The 19,731-nt window shown below is 39.6% G+C and overlaps 1 protein-coding gene across 4 annotated transcripts; it reads right to left on the reverse strand.

Annotated features, from left to right (window-relative positions):
• Window positions 1–9,903: 9,903 nt before the first annotated feature.
• On the reverse strand, window positions 9,904–19,619 carry scn3b (sodium channel, voltage-gated, type III, beta). Of its 4 annotated transcripts, XM_041045511.1 has the most exons (6): window positions 19,481–19,619; window positions 18,877–19,119; window positions 17,225–17,394; window positions 16,884–17,112; window positions 13,523–13,661; window positions 11,044–11,700 (listed from the first exon to the last, which is right to left on the reverse strand). In XM_041045511.1, the coding sequence occupies exons 2-6, from the start codon at window positions 18,929–18,931 to the stop codon at window positions 11,637–11,639; spliced, it is 657 nt and encodes a 218-aa protein (XP_040901445.1). In that variant the 5' UTR covers window positions 18,932–19,119; window positions 19,481–19,619; the 3' UTR covers window positions 11,044–11,636. The 4 variants fall into 4 exon arrangements, with proteins under 4 accessions (XP_040901446.1, XP_040901445.1, XP_040901447.1 ...); XM_041045512.1 differs by lacking the exon at window positions 11,044–11,700 and adding an exon at window positions 9,904–10,937 and having other exon boundaries at window positions 18,877–19,619; XM_041045513.1 differs by lacking the exon at window positions 18,877–19,119.
• Between the last annotated feature and the right edge of the window lie 112 nt (window positions 19,620–19,731).

Below are 19,731 nucleotides of genomic sequence, written 5' to 3' on the forward strand. Positions count from 1 at the left end.
TGCTGAGTACAAAGAGATTATGCATTTTAAAAGGTCAGTTGCTTTTTTCTCCTATGCCAGCATGAAGTTGATTAATTTACTTTGGTTTAGTTTAGGCCATCAACATAAACAAGGAACAGAAATGCTATATTCCGGGATCAGACTATGTGATATCAAGCGTTGGGCTTTGGAATAAAAATGAGCACAAGGTGCAAAAATTACTCATCTTGTCAAGTGGAATCTGTCATTGTGTAAGAAAACTAACACAGCACCTGGACACCTCTCGAGATCCTGACCCAGACCAGTGTGTGTCTGTATGTTTTTTTGCTACATCACTTGCCAAGTTTGACAGTTTCATGACAGTGAATCAAAGGAGAAAAGAACACTCTTCATGCACAGCAGTAAAGATGGTGAAGAATAAAAGCTCTCTTACACTGTGTGATTTTGGGCTGTCCCAGAGAAAAGTTTGTCAGTCTAGGAGTAAACATGGTAAAATCTTTTGTCATCAGTCACAAATAATGGTCACATATCAAACAGTGTGACAAGTCCACTGAGGGGCAATTCAAAGCCTCTGCGACCAAAGAGGTTGCATCAAAATTCTGACAGTGTCAGAAAATTGGGACCAAAGTTCCACAGCGTGACTGCTGCTCTGACTCAAATCTGTCATATGTCATTCAGTAAGACATAGAAGTATGTGAACTACACAAGCAAGAAACATATTTACCTCAAACTCACATTGCAAAATCAACATTACATATTGTCTTCTTTTCCTTTGCTGAAACCAGTTTGGTCAACACAGACGGATGCAAGTTGATGACGTGATCTCAGTGTTCATTTTTTTTAAATTTACATATTTAATTCATAATGCCAGCTGTTGAATGGCTCCACTTCAGCAGCTTGAATTACGTGTTAGATGCTTTGCTCATAGGCACATGGACATTTGTTGCTTGGCGACCAGAGAATGATAAGCATCACCTTACCCCCCCCTCCCCTCCCCCGATTCCTCTCAAGCATCAGTGATTTTGAACTCATCCACAGCTTCTCTGTTGCTCAAGCTTTTTCTCCAATATTAAGGCTTCCACCGACCCTCACTGTTGATTCTGCAGAGCTGTTAGCAATCAAACTGGTCTATTAAGAGCTCGGCTGACCAGCCTTGTGCTTTCACACGAAGCTTTACCTGCTTTATTCAAGCTGTTCCTCCTTGTATACCTGAAAACCTTAGGGATCTGCTTTTTATATTCATCTTTGTACTGTTTCTGGCATTTATCAATTTCAAGCTTCCCACAGTTTCCAGTGTCATTTTTCAGTTTGGCATTAGTATGTATTTGCACAAAGTAGGGAAAGATAAATATCCCCGGAAGCAGTTAATTTTCCATGCTGATGATGTTTAACCACCATATCTGAAAAATAGATAAGTCAGGGGATGTGAAAATGTTTCAAGTGTGTCATTGAAAATTATTTGTTAGGAGTCACATTGAGAGGTCTGCTGAGGGTGAAAGCTTCGCGTGTGGCTTTAAAAGAGCAGCAGCCAGAGAATTTTTCCCCCCTTCACGGTATAAATTTATAGAGAAATAAAGTGCAAAAAGACCAATAGCTAATTTACTTTGAAATCAAGGATGGTAATAAATGTGCAAACAGACACAGTGTTAGAGGAAAGTGCAGTGTTGTCTATCACATTACTACTGAAGAGCAAGAAATCACTGCTGCACAACTGTAGCGTTCCCACAGAGTGTGTTTTTTTGAAAGGTATGTATTAAGTTCAGTGACATGTGTATGCTTCTTCATTTCTGCTTTGAAATAAATCTTAGTGTATCCTCTGGCTTTCCCAGTGAAGAGAGAAAAGTACACAGAATAATTCATTATATGACTAGAGAGACTAATATATTCAGCTTGCTGGTTACGACAAGATTGGAACAAGAAAAGCTCCCGCATAATTCGCTTTTTTCCCAGGAAATTAATTACTGCAGGACAAATACGTGTCATGCAGTGTGTGTGTGTTTCCATCACCTTCAATTAAGACAGCCTTTTACAAGGAATCCATTTTGTTTGAAGAAAAATTAACCTGAAACCAGAAATACAACTACCATACCTGTCTTGTTTATACTCCTTGTTTATGCTCCTATTCTCTCTCTCCGTATAGATCAGTCACAGTCACTGAACAGAGAAAGACTTATCTGTGCCATTAAGAGACCTTCTTGGAAATGAACTGCTCTTTTAGAATAAAAACAAAACCTAAGACGCAAGCAGTTTTTGCACGGATTTTGCACGGATTTTAGTCAAGGCTGACTGGATGATCAGTTCTATTCCTTTCATATTCACCAAATAGACGTATATAGAAATAATCACTATGGGTCTTATTTTTTTAACTGTCAAAAAAGACCTAAAAATCAAGAGAAGCAACAGACATGAAACTGCTGCAGCCATGTGTCCCATTAGTCCTAATTTGAAGTCCCTGATCTAAGAAACCACAGTTGACTCTGTAATAATATATGCTAATATATAATATATGCTCACAAAAAAAGGATTTTTTTTTACTATTTCTTCTCATCAACCCTTATGAGTAATTAGTTATGCACACAGACTTTGCTTTCATGTCATTCTCCGTTTCCAGTGAAATTGTAAAATTCTTATTTGCGAGTGTCCACGGGTTAATTGGTTTGGGGACAGCTGCTGAGAAGCAATTTGTCCACTCTTGTCAGAAAAGCCTTGTTTCAGTCAAGGTCTGTTGTAGTATTCAATCACACCTTTTCGTGGCTGGTTTCCACAGTTGCACAGCACGTAACTCGATCCAATTCAACCTAGATCAAATTCACTTGGTTAAGTGATTTTTATGGTGCAGTGTAGGTCAAATTCACTCGGGGAAGTAAATCTGATCTACACTGCTGAGAGGTGCAACTGAAAGGTGCTGTTAGGGAAAATATACTGCATTGAGTGGAAATGGTAATGATACTGTTTGTTGCCTTTTTCTTGATCTTTTATACAAAAATGGGCTCATGGGCCTTTTTTTCTTTTCTTTTTTTCCTCTCTTTTTATTGTTTCTAGATAAATTAACAAAGACAAACCAGAGGTATGCAATACACAAGAAATAAAATCAAATCTTGCAACAACTTTTGGATGCGTAGCCAAGAAATGTTTTCCTTTTTTTGTATGCTTCGAAGATAATGAATTCTAATGACTTTTGGTCCTGACTTTTTCTCCAGCACCACCAAGACGTGCACATTTGTGGAGTGATAAGTCTCAACGACTTTTGATTGGATTGCCATAAAACTGGGTACAGGTTTTGTCCCCCACAGACTGAATTGTAATAACGCTGGTGATCCCTCACTTTTCACTTAGTACACATTGGTACAGAATCCAGAGAGGTAGACTCCAGCCCACAGACAAGCCAAAAACACAAAAACAATGCCCTGAGCTCTCTCTGTATAAAGCGTATCTCCAAACTACCCTTACCAACAAATACAAATGTTCAGTGTCTCTGTTAGCGTGTAGACAGACAGATTCAAACTTCATTCATTTCAGTGTATTTAAAAGATGACAATTCACAAAAGCACCTGACTGGCCACAAATTCACCATGTACTCCACCATACTCAGTGGTAACACAGTGATGATTCTGGAGGAAAGCTACAGCACAGTGCAATAAACAGTGAGTTTACCACCTGAATCTGAGAATGAAAAACAGGTGTCTTGCTAACAACTAAATTCCCACGCTATCCATCACCAAAATATCCTATTTCTGTATCCTGCAGCCCCATTTGATTCCAAGTGATTTTTTTATTTATTTATTTTTTTGTTTGTTTGTTTGGTTTGGATGTTGTCTCAATACAACAAGATGGCTCAATACAAAAAGATGATTCACTGTTACCTATTTCTTCACTACTGATGTAACTTCCTACTTCTCAGTAACAGTTCCTCCTGTTTCCAGGCCTTTGACCCGAGTCGAGGCAGATTAGGTCAGCTGTTCCCCCGGTAGTCAGCTGCTGCAGGGATGTGAAAGGCATACTCCAGTAACTGGCTATGCTGTGTGGTTTTGTTATTGATTCGATGTGTTCATTAGTTGCTGCTCCAAATTATTAGTTAAGTCACAGAGGATGCTCGCATTTATCTCTGCCAGATAAGCTTGAAGGCTTAATCAAAGCAGAGGCCAAGCTGCAAATTATGCAAATAATACAACCTCACACAGGAAATAATCTGGCATTTTAAAAAGATTAAAGTTGTGGATAAAACTTCCTATTTCCTGTGCACTATGTGTTAATTGATCCCAGAGGATTTGCAGAGAGAAGTTTTGACTTTACAGACTTGGGATTTATTGTTGAAAGAAGGGTCTACCACCTTCCATGAGATAGAAGTAGAGAAGAGCAGCTGTTATTTCTCACTGTCTATCTATAACTTTATCCTTCACAAATTGAACCTGCTGGTGTGAGAGGGTATTGGAGAATTTAATTAATTAGATTTTGATCCACAGCAGTTTCAATATAAGTCTCCAGGTTGTGAGACATGATTTATCATTTCTAATGATTGCCCATGATGGAGTCATGCATGTGAGCATGCTTAAGTGAAGAGTGTGTGAGCATTTATAACCACAGGGGTAAAATAACATTTATCAGACATCGTGGGGTTCTGTCTAACTACTAGTGTCAAGAAGGGTATCAGCCAACTGCTGCCTTGGCTGCTGCACAAAAGTAATAAAGCAGAAGGCTTGTCAGAGGTCTGGCAATATTTTAAAACCTTCTCTTTTTCCCTTAACTTTTGACTACACAACATAATTAGAAATCTTCAGAAATCCACAGGGCTAATTTCCCTCTCTTCCACTTTTGTATAATCAGGTTTCACCTCGCAGGAAACAGTGTTGCAGTTAATATAGCAACGTGCAATAAATTTCCATCTACTCGACCAACCAGTTGTTGATTGATTAGATGAAAAACCTGCGTTTCAGGGACAGTTACCTTTGAATTCAGCCAGCCTGCAATGTAATGTTCTGCTTTGTGTCACTTTGTGTGGAGAGCCTCAGGTGTGGCTAAACACAGAGCAGTGATTTAGCACTTCTCTGGCAGCCAGGTGTTCATTTCACTAACAATAGAGCGGCGACGTCATCGTGCTATGGGCCAGCTCCTTCCTCTCATCACAAATTAGAAAACATGGGCCCAGTCACAGCCACGCTTCCGAGTCTGACTTGTAAATGGTCTTTTTATTTAAGGCATCCTCTTTGTCTTGCTAATCAAAGATGCCTCTTGTTTGAAATGCGGGTGAATGAAATGGAGAATGGGATGATGGATTGGAGAGATGGATGGGAGAGAGGAAAGGTTAAGGTATACGGTGAAAGGGTTCCTGTTTAATTCATGGATTCAGTTTTGATTAGGAGTTTTAAAAAGCTGGGATTTTTTTAATCTCCTTTTTTTTTCAGTATCATTCCACAGTAGCAACCCCTGCCATGTGATGACTAACAAACAATGTAAAGCCTGGAGTTCAGTCATTTATTTGGGGACACGCATTACAGATAAAGGAGGCATCCAATAACAGCTACATCACGAGACTAAAGCTATTGAGAAAACAAACATACACCTACGTTCTCTAATGCACACAGTGGGTGAGCAGAGGTCTGGCAGTGCTTAATCCACATGTATGAAACAATGATGATGGCAACGTGGCTGACAGCAACACACTTTCATATGGTTTATTGTTGATTCTACATCTACTTACAGGTCTAATGCATCTGTTGCTGTATCTGAGTTTACAATGGATTTAAGGAAAATCAAATAAACCAAAACACCTTTATTGCAATGATTAAAAAAGAGAGAGAGAGTGATATACCAGATTAGAAAAGGCGTGACAGGTTAGAGGAATAATGCTCCACAAATATCACACATCTGTGTGGAATGACAAGAAGACTAAAGATGTATCCATGTTAAAAATCTGTTGCTAGAGACAGGAGGTGTGGAAGCTGAAATAACCAATAGATCGCTTCACTTAAAAAGAGCTTTGATGGATTACAAGACAGTAAATTAATATTCCTGGGATGATATGGCTTCATTCAGTAGTCAGGAGCAGTTCTCTATTTGTTAAACACCTCTACGTCTTGGCTCTCCTTTGTGGCAATGACACCACAGGGGGATGACAACAACTCTATAATGGCAAGGTTAATATGATTATGCACACACTCAGGAATAATTCACAGGGACTGTGTACATTATCCAAAGTCAGATTATGCTAAACTTAAAGGTCCCTTATTTGACACTTTTCCAATGAAGTTTTGATGTCCATAAGAGGACATGTTTGTGGTTTTAAGTATCAAAAACCATCTCAATATAGTTTTCATATTGGATCTTCACTGCCTATATGTGGAGAGGTTCTACAGATGCACTTCAAAGTTGAACAGGTGCAATTTAACAACTGACAAAGAATAAAAACACTCGAGTGATGCGCTGTGCCAGGAGGTTTCTGTTCCCATGATAAGCATTGACTTTGAGGAATATAGGAGTCAGATGGGGACGGTAAATGTCTAATCAAATATTGAGCAAATAACAGTGTGCTAATGTAGCCAATTAGAATCACAGCCAGGCATTAGTATAATTGTGCTGAGTGTTCACAAGCAAAAATTGTGACCAGAATATTCATTCTCAGAGAGCTGTCTAGAGCTGGCTTGTGAAAAAGTGTGATATATAATAATAGGAAAAAAGGCACTGAGGTCTTGTCTGAGCATGAAGTTAAAGCAGTAGTTAGACTTTTGTACTTAAACACAATGACAGTTTGTAAGGTTATGTATAAATTGAAGCAATAGTTCAATATTTTTGTAAATGATAATTTGTTTTTTGACAAGCATTAGATGCAAAGATTGACACCAATCTCATGTCGCTTTGTTTAGTGAATGCAAGGCTAAAGCCAGCAGGTTAATAGACAGGAATCAGGGGAGACAGCTGGCCTGACTCTGCCTTCAAGTAACTAAATTTGCTTACCAGCATCTGTAAAGGTCACTAATTAACATGTCATCTCATGTCATGTGGATTTTGTTACCTTTGGACATAGCCAGGCTAGCTGTTTCCAGACCTGGAAATGAATGGTAAGCTAATAACCTGCTGACTCTAGCCATATATTTGCTAAACAGAGAAGCACGAAAGCGAGGAAATTCATAAAATGTCAGACTGTTGCTTTAAGAGTGATGTTGAGCATTTCATTAATGCTTGAGGTTTTTTTTTTTATAAAAAAAATCCTATTTAGACTTTGAATAGCTGTCAAATTGATTATTAATGTTTAATGTGATGCATCTGCATTAAACATTTGTGCTTAATCAACATGTGACAACCCTGTTCAATGATCTGTTACTTTTCTAAATTGGTCTACCTTTCAAATAAGCCATATTGTTTTCTCTGTCACATCGTTTGTTTTCAAAAGGTGAGTCTAATTACTGCTGATTTATTATCAACACAGCCTGATCAGAAGAAAACAGTCTGGCTTCAACTCTATCTTTGGTCCGAGAATCTGGATTCCAATTTAATTTATGTCTCCTAAAAGAGAGATTGTTTGCAATCCAAAAATATCTCTCATCTCTCCTTGGCTGAAAGTCTTTAATCAAGCTGAAACTTGCACATTCCAGAAATGAATTAATAAGGTGTGGGCTTTTTTTTTTTGCACGACAAAGTCAACAGCCATCCCCTGTCTAAAAGTATACAGCATGAAATGTGTGAAGATTTGTGGGCTGCCCATGGTTATCTGAGATGAGCTTCCTTGGAAGAAATGATTCAATTTCGGTGCCTCCATTTGAAATGTGTGCATTCGTCTTGAGCTGCTAAAAGAAATGGAAATCGGCAGGCAGGAGAATAACAGTGAAAACACCCTCTTAGCTCCGGCTTGGCCTGGTACAATGCTTTGAAAATTCCCTTTAGACACTTTACCACACAGAGAGAGGAAAAAAAAGATTTCATGGTAAACACTTTACATGGTATCCTAGTTAGAATGCAGAAAACCAAAGAATAATAATTACTCACTTTGTAATTTATCAATATGTTCCCATCTATTATAACTCTTTAATGCCAAAACAGATAGAACTCAGCTGCAGCAAAGTGACTATTGATCAACAGTCAATAAACTGTGTTTCTGGGTGACTGCGATGTCTGGCAGCATACAGCACGCCACATCAATGCACAGGCCACAGCCAAACATTCCTGATCAACCCATCTTCCAAACAGATTTAATCAATAAATCACTAACATTGTCTGAATTTATGAGAAAATATTGCAGTCATCAGCAACAGATCAAATCATTAATTGCTCTCCTTGTCAACCAATTGAGCAACAGCATGATTTTGTATTTCTTGGTGTTAGAGGCTTGCTGGAAAGGTTGACATTCATATCTTGTCTCTGATTGCATGTCAACATTTGATGACATAATATGCTTTACACTAGGGGGAGACAAAGACCCTTCATAGATGGACAAGTTATGTATTCTGCAGATTATATGATAAATGATTTAGGGTCACATTTTATGACGAAAAATAGCTGCAACCTTGTGGTCATCCTTAGGCAACCACTTTAGGCAACATCAAATTTACCTGACTGTTGGTCAACACAGGAGAAAAATGAGCAATGTTGCATGTGCAGACTGTTTTGTCAGTGGGATATTGAGCGAGCAAATCCCTTTCTGTCAGTAGTGACACTTAATGTGATTAGCTATTTCCATTTACAAGCAAAGAAAATTAACTCCAAATAAAAAGCGTTCATAGTCACATCTAGCGTGCGTTCTTGGTGAGACGGGACTTAAAATGCTTACCAGAGCACAGAGGCAGTTGGGGCCTGGTGGTTTAATTGAAACGTATTTTAGTAGAATGTGGGCCATATTACTGGGTTGTATCCTCAGGGAGGAACATTGTAACAATAGAGAGGGAAGAGAGAGAGACACACAGAGAGGCAGTGGAGAGAGAGAGAGAGAGAGAGAGAGAGAGAGAGAGAGAGAGAGAAGAGGGGGAGGGTCCATAATTGCACTTTCACAATGCATCTCAAAGCCATAATGCCATATTGTTGCAGAGTTTATGGGATGTGTTGCACAATCAATAACCAATTTATGTGAACTTGATGGATGGATAAAGGGTGCACTTGTTACGTTACCTATTCTCCATTCAGACAATATACCTGACCTTGATAGGCTTGTGGAGGCATTCCTTCTTTTCCAGGACAGTTTATCACGCCTCTTCTATTCCTCTTGGAGCAAAGCATCCTGGGTGACTGGTGGCTCCTCTTTATTTTGTGCATAGTAAGTAATAAAACGCTCCACATTTTTTTATGGTTGAGCATAAATGAATGTGTCTCAACTGTTGTAGGTAATATCTTTGCCGGGTGGTCTGCCTTGCTACAGGCTTGCCTGGGTTGCTATAACAACAGCTGCTGCTATATCTGTCACTGCTGTGGGTCACGGCTAGCTAAAAGAGCAACATACATCACATCTCTCTCTAACTGCCAGTCTTTTTCGCATCCTCTCTTCTGGTTCCTTCACCTTTTCCTGCCTGTCTTTATGTTCCACAGCCTTTCTGGCCCTGCTTATCTGGACCAGCTCTGATCCCACTGAATAAAACTCTCTGTTATACAGCAATGTGTCTCAGCTCTGTGAGGACTGACAATTAAAATACGGAGTCTGCGTCAAGCAGAAACAAATCGAAAGTCTTTTGTGTTAGCTCCCACTCTGCAGTGTTAATGAGAGCTGGAAACACCAGAAGTGCTTATCGCGGTTGATTTAGAGTCTGCTCCTTTCCTTTCACCACCACCACAGTCACAGATAATAAGGAGGACATAAGACAGAAGCTGCTGAGAGTCAATGCTGCATTTTCCTTTCAACGTCCTGGTAAAAGTCAAAGAGTGGTCTCATTTCATTGTGCAATTTCAACGGCATCTGCACAATTACACAAGTTTTGAGGGGAAAAAAAGGGCTTCAACATGGGCTGTGGAATGCATTGTATTTAATAGTTCAAAAGCAGCTCACTCACACAGGAGATGTCATATCTGTAATAGACAAAAAACAGCGTGGTATGACTGAATCACAAAATATATAAATTTCTACAGTGTTGTACTATAGAAATAGGCACACATTTAGTCTCAATAGCACTGCTACGGTGAAACATCAGCAACAGTCAAAGCCCAAGAATACATTTTAGAGTAACTGTATGCAGTGAGACTTAACCTACTGAATGTACTTTGATGTTGGTGCTGAACATGGATTAAAGATTTACACAGAGGAGAGTATAGGAGAGACCTCTAGATGAATTCCGATAAGCTGAAATAGTATGACAATATGTTTTCTGTGTTTTAAATATTTTCTTTACACTGATGCATATAGCAAAAAACAGGGAGAAATGCACATCCACACAGTATAAAAGCTATGCAATCCATTTTCCTTAAAAAGACATCAAAAAGATATTCGCCAGTACAAATAAAACTGTGACCCAAAGTCTCAGCGTGGTCTACAAAATAGTAATAAAACAAAACAAATTCAACAAGTACTACAGAGTCAGTATAACAGCCTTGACAGCAGTAGGGCAGGTTCTTTCACTGGATCATATCTGTTTATACAGGTTATAAATCACATAGGCTCCACAAACCACAAAGAAAATGTTTATTAACTCTACACACTGGCAGATTCAATTGAAGCATGGCTGGTATTTATTTGATAATAAGTGCAAGACACTGACATTTTTGTTCTTTAACCTGCTGTATTTGTGAAAGCACTTGATTTCAAGATGCCTGGCACAAAGGTATAAAAAAAAAAGATGAGATGAAGAGGAGGAGAATAATTGAGCACTTGGACATTTTTGACTGGCTCTTCACAAGACACAGTCGACACACAGGGGAAGTCAGTTGGCAGGATTCCCATGGCTGTTTGGGAGAAACGATACCTCCATAGCGGCACAGATAAGGTTGTGGAATCTATGCCTGTTTCTGTCACAGGACACTGAAGTCCCATTGTGATTGGTCAATACCTGTAAAGAGCAGGGAACATGTACTCTCTTATTCAACATGGAACAATTTATATGCTAAATAACTTGTGTCATATCTGCAATATTAAACAATATACAAATTCCCCATTATCTAATTCAGTGGTTGTGTCCTTAAGGGTTGTAGTAACTCAAGAGTCCTTCTTCATATACATGCAAATTCCATACATTTTAGAGTACCATGACTTAGTATCATCACTATGGAGAGCATTGCCAGAGAAGACTGTGGATTGAATTATATATATTCTATTCTTTCATGCTCATATTGAACTGTTGCTGTAACTTTTTTATTAAACGTTTAAATCATACCAGTTTTCACATGAGACATCAAGCCTTTCTTACATACTGTATAATTAAAAACTTAATTCAACACTATTTACCCTGCTTCAAACATATTCTAACATTTCTCGTGGCAAATTCTTGATGGTGAGAGAAATTGTGTACTGAATGGAGAGTGAGTACAAATGGAGGACCGAAAATGACAGGAATGAAAGCCCCTTTTGAAGGGAACGAGCAAGAGGAGACACACACGGTGCTGAAGCAACAGGACTCCACTACAGAGTTGCACAGTTATGGCTGATAAAGGTACAAACAATGAGTTGAAAGAGCGAGGGGGATGATTTCACTGGTTGGGATCAGGTTGAGAGAGTCACATATAAAATACCGTGTCAATGACAACCACTTTTATTCGGTAACAGGAGCGGCTGGATTGTCTTTCTGCTCAGAGGGAATGGCTAGGTAGTTTGTCCTGCAGGCAGATTGATAGAAAAACAGAGGAGTGTCTAAGACCTGGTGGTAGAGTGGTAGAGTCCCCTCTACCACCAGGTCTTAGACACACCACTACAGTCTAATGTTGGTTAAAGTTCAACCAGCATTCACTACAGTGCAATATAACTTTTTGGGACAGTGAGGCTTTTGTGACTAAACATTTTCCCCTTGGTGCATTGGTTCATGAATTTATACACCCAGAGGGAATTAATCTTAGTGGAATAAAAGCCATCACTGCAATGTGAGCAGTGGGGAGCTACTGTGCAGGCTGCATATCAGGAAGACAAGACACCCTTATACAGTATTTAACAGCAAACTTTCATATTGTTAAAAACCACAACACCTTAACTAAATATGTACTCTGTTCAGTAGAGCTGCACCAGAACTGTGTAGACAAAGCAAAAATCTTTATAGTTAAGAGAGTTTTGTGACTCTGTCAGCAAAATTCAAGCAAAATTCAAGCAAAATTTGTTCCATCTTTTCCCTCAGAAACAAGACTGATATAATCTGAGCCACTAATGCATCACAAAATGTAAACCTCAAAATGTTCTAGCTGTGGTGCCTATCCTTTAAGCCAGGGTAGCTAAGAAGCCAACCACAAAACAGCTTTTTTGAGTGAGTGTAGTTTCTCACTGTGGGATGTGTTGTCATACAGGTCAATAATGGCTGCAAAGTGGCCACAACCCATTAACTCTTTCAGCTGCAGGAACCGATGTAGTTCACAGAGTTATACACATTCGATCAGTCGATGCTTAACTTCATGTGCCCTCCTGAGCTGTGCATGGATGAATACACTTTACCAAAATGCTGGGGGCAAAGTGGGATGTAACAGCAGCCACAGCCTTTTTTAGCATATTATCGGGAATATGTGTACCAGACAGTGCATGTAAAATACACTTAAATACAATTTAAAAGAATAGCTCCTGAATAAATGCTACCATTGTGAAACTCATACTGTTCAGTTGTTGATTCAGGTGTTAATTAATGAACACTTTTCCTAAACACCTTACTATTGTATTGCAGAATATCTTAAGGTTATTCTGTTATGTTGCATTGTGTCCGCCCCCTTTACAATTACTGTTCTGAAAGCATACAGCACTTTGACTATGACTTTGTGTCACTGCAAGAGTCAGCAATTATCATCTGCAAAAGCACAATAACTCGATCAGCACATGTGCTGCGTGTTATCTGTGATTGTTCTGTTTGGGACATAAATTGCCTGTTCAAAAGTTGTCAACCTGGATCGAATGGCCTAGTCGACACCGTGACAATCCGGTGGGAGCTGACTATAGAGGTGCATTCGGGTCTTTGTCAGCACTGACAAGGTGACGCAAAAAGTCAGTTTCTGATGGAGCTGCAAATCCACCACGGATGTAAAAAGGTTGTTTAGAAAAAAGAGCAGTCAGCAGTGCTTAGAATTATTCAGGCCTGTCAGGCAGTCTAAGTGAAAAGACAGATTACTGTTGCAGGAGGGTTACAAACTGATGCAGTGTAGACTCAATTACCTGTCCGTCTGTCTGTCTGTTTGCCTGCCTGACTTTTTTCTCTCCTCTTTGTTCTGTTCTCTTCTTGTTTGCTTCATAAATCTCCTTTGGCAACGTTTCTGAGATTTTTAAAATTATTATTATGTAATAACCAGAAATTCAGGCATACAGAGGTAAAACTTTCAGTTATTTGGCACACACTGTCTTGCTATGTTTGGTAAAGATATGCATCTGGATGTGTTGACAACAGGTTTGTTTTCGGGGACATAGTGTTTCAATTTGCTGTTTTCTGTACATTTATCTCTGTATGAGACTCACGCTGTGTCCTGCGCCTGCTCATCAGACTTGGAGATCTTCCTGTAGCAGTAGACCATTTCTACAAGCAGCCAGAAGGTCAAGAACACCAGCAGCACATACATCATGATTTCAGAGTAGAGCGCTGTGGTGTCATCACTGGCTGTGGAGCACAAACAGCAAGGGACATGTATTATTCAATATGCATCCTTCCTCTCAATGCTTTTTTTTTTTTTTTTTTTTTTTTTTTTTGGTTTTGTTTTGTTTTGTTTTGTTTTGTAGGGTAGGAGAGACTTAATAATTCACAGGTTTAAGAAAGTATGCTAAGTTTTTGTTCATGTATGTGCAACACTGCTTATCCAGTCAACTCAGTCAAAATAGACAAGGCAACTTTTCTACAGCGTACTTTGTTTTAACCGAATGACGTCCAGCTCAGTATGTACAATACTACACAGCCGAACTTTAAGCAAAGTCATGCTTTCTTTTGTGCATCTGGCTCATAGGTACACTTTTAAAGTGATGTGCAAACTATGTTGCATACAGAACATTACGACCATACCTGTGGTACAATGATAGTAGAGCCTAGAGAGTTAAAGGTGCCCTGTGGAGTTTTCTTGTAAACAAGCAAAAGTTATGCTTACATTCAGTGTTTCTCACCAGAATGCATTGTATGTATCCTCAATTCTAATAAAAATGTTGGATGCATTTCCTTCCTCATAAAACATCTGCAGAGACAATTTATAGAAATAGTTTGTTTACATCCCCCTTTGCTTGTGAACAGTGTTGTTCTTCACTACTCCTTTGGTAATTTTGTTGTTGTGCTAACAGCTGTCGACCAGAAGAATAGCATAAAACTGATAGCGGGATGTGAAGTTCACCAACCATATGCTCGCACACATGCACATCCTTGCCCCTGTGCACGATACAAACACAACACTGGTCCGCATGTAAAAACATTGCTCCATAGTGCTACCAGAGGTCAAAAACTCCACAAAGTACCTTTAAATGTGAAATAAGATGGATATGTGAGGTCACAGTGGTTCTCAGGGCATGACATACATTTTAAACATAGAGATGTGACCACTACATATATATGTACACCAGCATAAGATGGATAACATTAAAACCAATTCATTAAGTTATTTCATTGAATTTAACTTAAAGAATAGGTTTACATTATTTTCAAGTCTGACTTAAATCAATACACAGGTGCTGACTGAAGCAGTTTTTGCTTGCTGTAACCCTTCCTCCTGGTCATACTGTTCATTAAAAGATCCTTTTCCAACACTCTTCCAGTAAAAGTGAAAGGGGGGGGGGGGGGGGGGGGGGTGTCTGAGTTATCTGAAGTTAATACAAGGCTTCAGCATTCTGTGTTTGTCAAATCAAATGGCTGTGTTTCAGTGTTACAACCTTTTTAGTATAAAACTCCCTCTTTGTGTTTCCACAGATGTGTTTCCTCTCTGAGTTGCAGTGGAAGAAAACAAATAGGCAGTTTCACACAAAAAAAAATCAATGTACTTCAGCACATACATAGGACTGTGAATCTTCTGCATTAGAAGGGGACCTCTTAATGGCCAGTAAGAAGAAGAAATGATTACAGTGGGCATAAACTGTTTCAGTGTACATATGACCACCTGACTATTGTTTGAAAACAGAAGAAAAAAAACTCAACCCTCCTTCACTATCTTTCATTTCAGGATTATTATGAGCTACTGTGAACCACTGTGCCAGTGAGGGTGTACCAAATTCCAGAGAGCCTGCTGACCAGACAGTTGACAGCTTTCACTGATTGTGCAGCCTCTGCAAATAGAGCCTATTAGTGTAATACAATCCCTTAGATGGGAAAGCACAGATGTGTTTGTCGTGAGCAAATCCATTCTACTGCTATGGACATCGTTACCGTAACATGACTCCCAAGCTATAATGTACAGTACACTGGTTGTAGGCTTTGTGAAATTTGATAACACTGTTGAATGAGATGTAAACTAGAGGCTTTTAAGTATGTATAAAAACAAATAAATAAATAAAACAGTAGCATAGTTTATAAAATTGTACATAGGATAATCAGAATCAAATTGGCACTTCTTTTTTTCCAAATACAAACCAAACTCTGGGATACAAAAGGCCTATGTTTATGCCACTAACTATATGCCACGTGCAAGCACATATATAGAAAGAAATGGGGAGAGTAAAGTTGTTCCAAATATACATGTTGTATATTCGATCAAGGTGGAAAATGATACATTCAGCAAGCCAAGCATTCAGGAAGCAGAATACATTACCCCTTATAATAGACAGAAAAGTAGTTGGTTTGAATTAACCCCTTCACTGACAACAGAAGAAAGCTTTGATGGACAATAAAGGCAGACAAAATAAAACACATAATTATTCCTCTTCATTGCAGTCACAAAAAAAGGGGAGAGAGGAAAGTGGTGTTGTTAGTGGCAGACTGCCTTCACACTGATGCATCACTTAGTGAAAACAGTGAGCTGGAAATATATAATAAAATGCAAAACCCACTTAAAGCATTCTGATAAACACTTTATGCAACATCACAGGAGGGGCATGTACAGCACAAAGAGAACACTAGGTACGCAGAAGTCAACACAAAGCACAGACAGAGTGTTTCTACCAGAGGGGATTGTAAATTAACCTTTCTAGCATATACTGTGTGCAGCTGTATCACCATCATTATAATCATCATCATCATCATATTTAACATAATAGTTGGGCCACTCCATGTTAAAATGTGCCATACTGCAGTGAAATGATCAGTAATGCTGTCATGCGTCTGCAAAGCAAATTCTTTATACTGAATTAAATCAATCTAAATCTACATAAATCAGTTCTGGTGATACAGTAAAGCAGAAAAAAAGATAGTGTACAGACTAATGCTGGGTAAATATTTTGCAGTTCAACCACTCCTGCTGAGACACTGGCTTTATGCGAGTTTATATTTATATTAAGGCCAAATGCGAACTATCTATGTGCTTTGGGGCTGTAAACATTTCTCTCATTTTTAATTTTTAAAACTTTGATATGAAACAATTTATGTCATGTTATGCAATAGATTATGTCAATTGCAAAAACAGCTTTCAAAAAACAGCTTAAGTGTCAGATTTGAGTTGTGGATCTCTCGGGACAGCTGTCTATTTTTGGTAACGTCACGGAGGCATGCCATTGCCTGAGAAGCACTTAGCAGCAAATACAAGTCTGAGGTCGGAATAACCTTGTGCACAGCTCTGGAATGTCCCCACTAAGCTAATTTACATCATCGGAGAGTCACTGAAAACTTAACTGTACTGATATGGAAGCCAAGCATTTTGGCTAAACCACAGCACAGGGCAGAATAACATGGAAGAAAGTGGAAAACAATTAGCCGCACCTTTCTCTTTCACGGTCAGCGTGATGTTCTTCATGATGGACACAGAGGGAGTGAAGAAGCTAAACTCAAACTCGCGACGCACGTGGCACTCATAGATACCACTGTCGTTATAGGTGACGTTAAGGATTTCAATGGAGACATCTTGTAAGTCCTGGCTCCCATTCCAGGTCACACGGCCCTTAAATGGTCCATCGAGTTCTATTGGAGTCATATTCTCATACTTGTATATCTAGGGTAGAGGAAAAGCCAAGAAGGCATGCATTAAATATATACACAGTATATACTGGTATGAACACACACATACATTTTACATCATGTACAATAACGTTGTAGGAACCTACCTGAGTTTTCTGTGTATCATCGCTTTTTGGCCTGTAGTACCAATTGACAAGTGTCTTTGCTTTGACCTCCTCCCTCTTCAAACAGGAAATGCAGGTCAACATCATGGATTTCCCAAGGACTGCTTCTGTCGCCGATGGGACATCGACACATACTGGCTGGCTCAGGTGGACTGGAGGAGCATGGAAGTGTTACACACATTTAGCTCAGAAGCTAGCCTGATGAAAACTCAAGTTCAACAGTAACAACAAGCAAACTTTGGTTTGTGTAACTTCAGTCTGCTGAAGTTTATCTATGCTCACCTTACGTCTCAGTTTAAGATCTGCAAACAGTATGTAACTTACACAAGTGTGATGCGGAAACTTTGAAACCACTGAAATATGAGACATTGTGTAAATTTGAGAATTCTCATAGGTCTTAACATGTGTTTGGAGTGGAGCTTCAAATGTAACATTTGTTTATCAGTAATAACATTCTGAAAATGTTCAAATATAAACCACTTAGAGCCACAGTTTTCCTTTTTGCATTTTTGAGAGAGCTCTTCAAAACCCGTCTTCGTGAGTGTTTCAACGTGAGAGTGCTTAAAGATGCAGCTATAGTTAATGTCCAGATTTTGCACGGCGATTACATCTTTTTTGGTGGATAAGCACAAACCACATGGTCAGTGATGCCATTTTCAGTGTACAGCCACAGACAATATTATGACAGACAGCTTTTATCAGCACTAATAGACTGGCCCATTCTTTCTCATTGAGGTCTCTCATTGGTTTCTCATTGCTCTCTGTGCATTCAATACAACATTGAGCCAGATGCAAAACTCAGTAAGCGTTAAAAAAGACATAAATTCAATTATACAGCTCCGTGAGCACTGGGGAGACTTGAGTCACAACACTTATAGCAAATCCAAGATCATCCAGGCCGGTAAGCACTAATGATGGCCTCTGCCCATTAGTATCAACTGGAAGAGTGAGGACTAAATGGATGGAGCGTTGAACGCAGGAACTGTGGGTAGTGTAGGAGGAAGACAGCAAAGTGTTGTGGGCAAGCAGGAAGAAGGGGAATTGACTGATAGATACTATAAACGTATTACAAAACATATGACAACTAGAAGACAGAGGAGGGGACAGATTTCTTGTAAAGTGAAGTGAGGCAGTTATCTCAGTGAGCTTGCCACATGGATGTCTTTGTGTGACTGTTACAATGTTGGGTCCAGTGCTCTTATATAACCCAAAGTGCCCCTGGGCAGACAGTGACAACATCGATTCCATCTCATCTTCTTTCGTTTTTTTTTTTTTTTAACTGAGGGTTCATACAAACACATGGAAATAGGGCAGAGAAATGGGGAGATAGAGAGGGAGAGTCAGGGAGGAAATCAGAGAAAGGGAAAAGAAAAGGGAAAAGGCTTAACCTTGGTCTCCTCTGCTCAATGAATCGACTTATTTCGCTTAAATGCTGACACCACTGAGCTGGAGTTGCAGTCCGCAGACGTCAGTGGGACTGCTCTGAAACTGGGTTTTGAGTTCACAGCCAGTTGGAGGATCCACAATCCATTAACAAGTCTCATGATTACTCATCTGTGCATCTGCGTAATGGATTAAGGCATGCAGCATTCACAACCACGACCATTTTTAACATCTTGCACAATTATACTTACCGACAAAAGTCAAAAGTATCAAAGTGTGCAGGTGACCCCTGGCCTGAGTTACCATATTAAGCTGTTTCTGCAGCAGCAGCTGGTGGACAGTGTCCCTCTAACTGCTGCTTTTTGGAGGAACCCTTAAGTTGTCTTCGCAGTAGGCCAGGAGTGGGATAAGAGTTGTTGTTGAAATGACTTCAGAACCACGGACAGCGCCTCTCCTCGGCAGATGAGCGCGCAGGTAACTTCCCCTCCTCGCGACTGAAAATCCAAACCCAACTGTCAGCTAAAATGCATGAACTACAAAGGGTATAAAAGGGTTGTAGAGACGATGCTGTGAAATCTTTACGCTCTCATCTATGAATTTAAGTCTTCCACCAGCCCCTGGCTCGCAAGTCCTCATCTATCTAGAGAGACCTAACTTCATTATTTCCTCCACTCGGTGAAATAAACAAGTCCGTGATGTGTGACAGCTACTGGGGTGATGCAACAGTTCCTTCGCCCACAAAGGCTGTCATTCAGTCCAGATCCATCCAGAAACACAGAAGAAAGAGAGGAAGGGGGGAGAGAAAGGCGAAGAGGAGGAACCTGTGGATTCTCAATAGCCGATTTAGTCACTTACTGTTACGAGCTCTGGAGTCTTGTCCGCACACAAAGAGCAAAAACAACGATAACAATTCGACTATTTCAGCCCTCAAAGAATAACACTATTGATTGCCTAAAGTCTGTTTCCTCCATTAAGGATGACTGATGACATTTCCCAGCCGCGGCTCTCTCTGCCTTTGTTTTTCAGCAGTCACTTAGCACTGGCAGAAGCAGAGGCTTTGATACGCATGCGTGAGTCACTCCTTCCAACACTACAGTGTGCATGAC

The sequence above is a fragment of the Toxotes jaculatrix genome, chromosome 9 (genome assembly GCF_017976425.1).
Source record: "Toxotes jaculatrix isolate fToxJac2 chromosome 9, fToxJac2.pri, whole genome shotgun sequence".
Classification (NCBI taxonomy): Eukaryota; Metazoa; Chordata; class Actinopteri; family Toxotidae; genus Toxotes; species Toxotes jaculatrix.

Coding starts and splice junctions, on each gene's coding strand:
- scn3b (XM_041045511.1), bottom strand. CDS start 18,931: ATGGTAACTCAGGCCAGGGGTCACCTGCACACTTTGATACTTTTGACT. Junction 17,395..18,876: donor GATACTTTTGACTTTTGTCG/GTAAGTATAATT, acceptor ATGCTCCTCCAG/TCCACCTGAGCCAGCCAGTA. Junction 17,113..17,224: donor ATGATACACAGAAAACTCAG/GTAGGTTCCTAC, acceptor CCTCTACCCTAG/ATATACAAGTATGAGAATAT.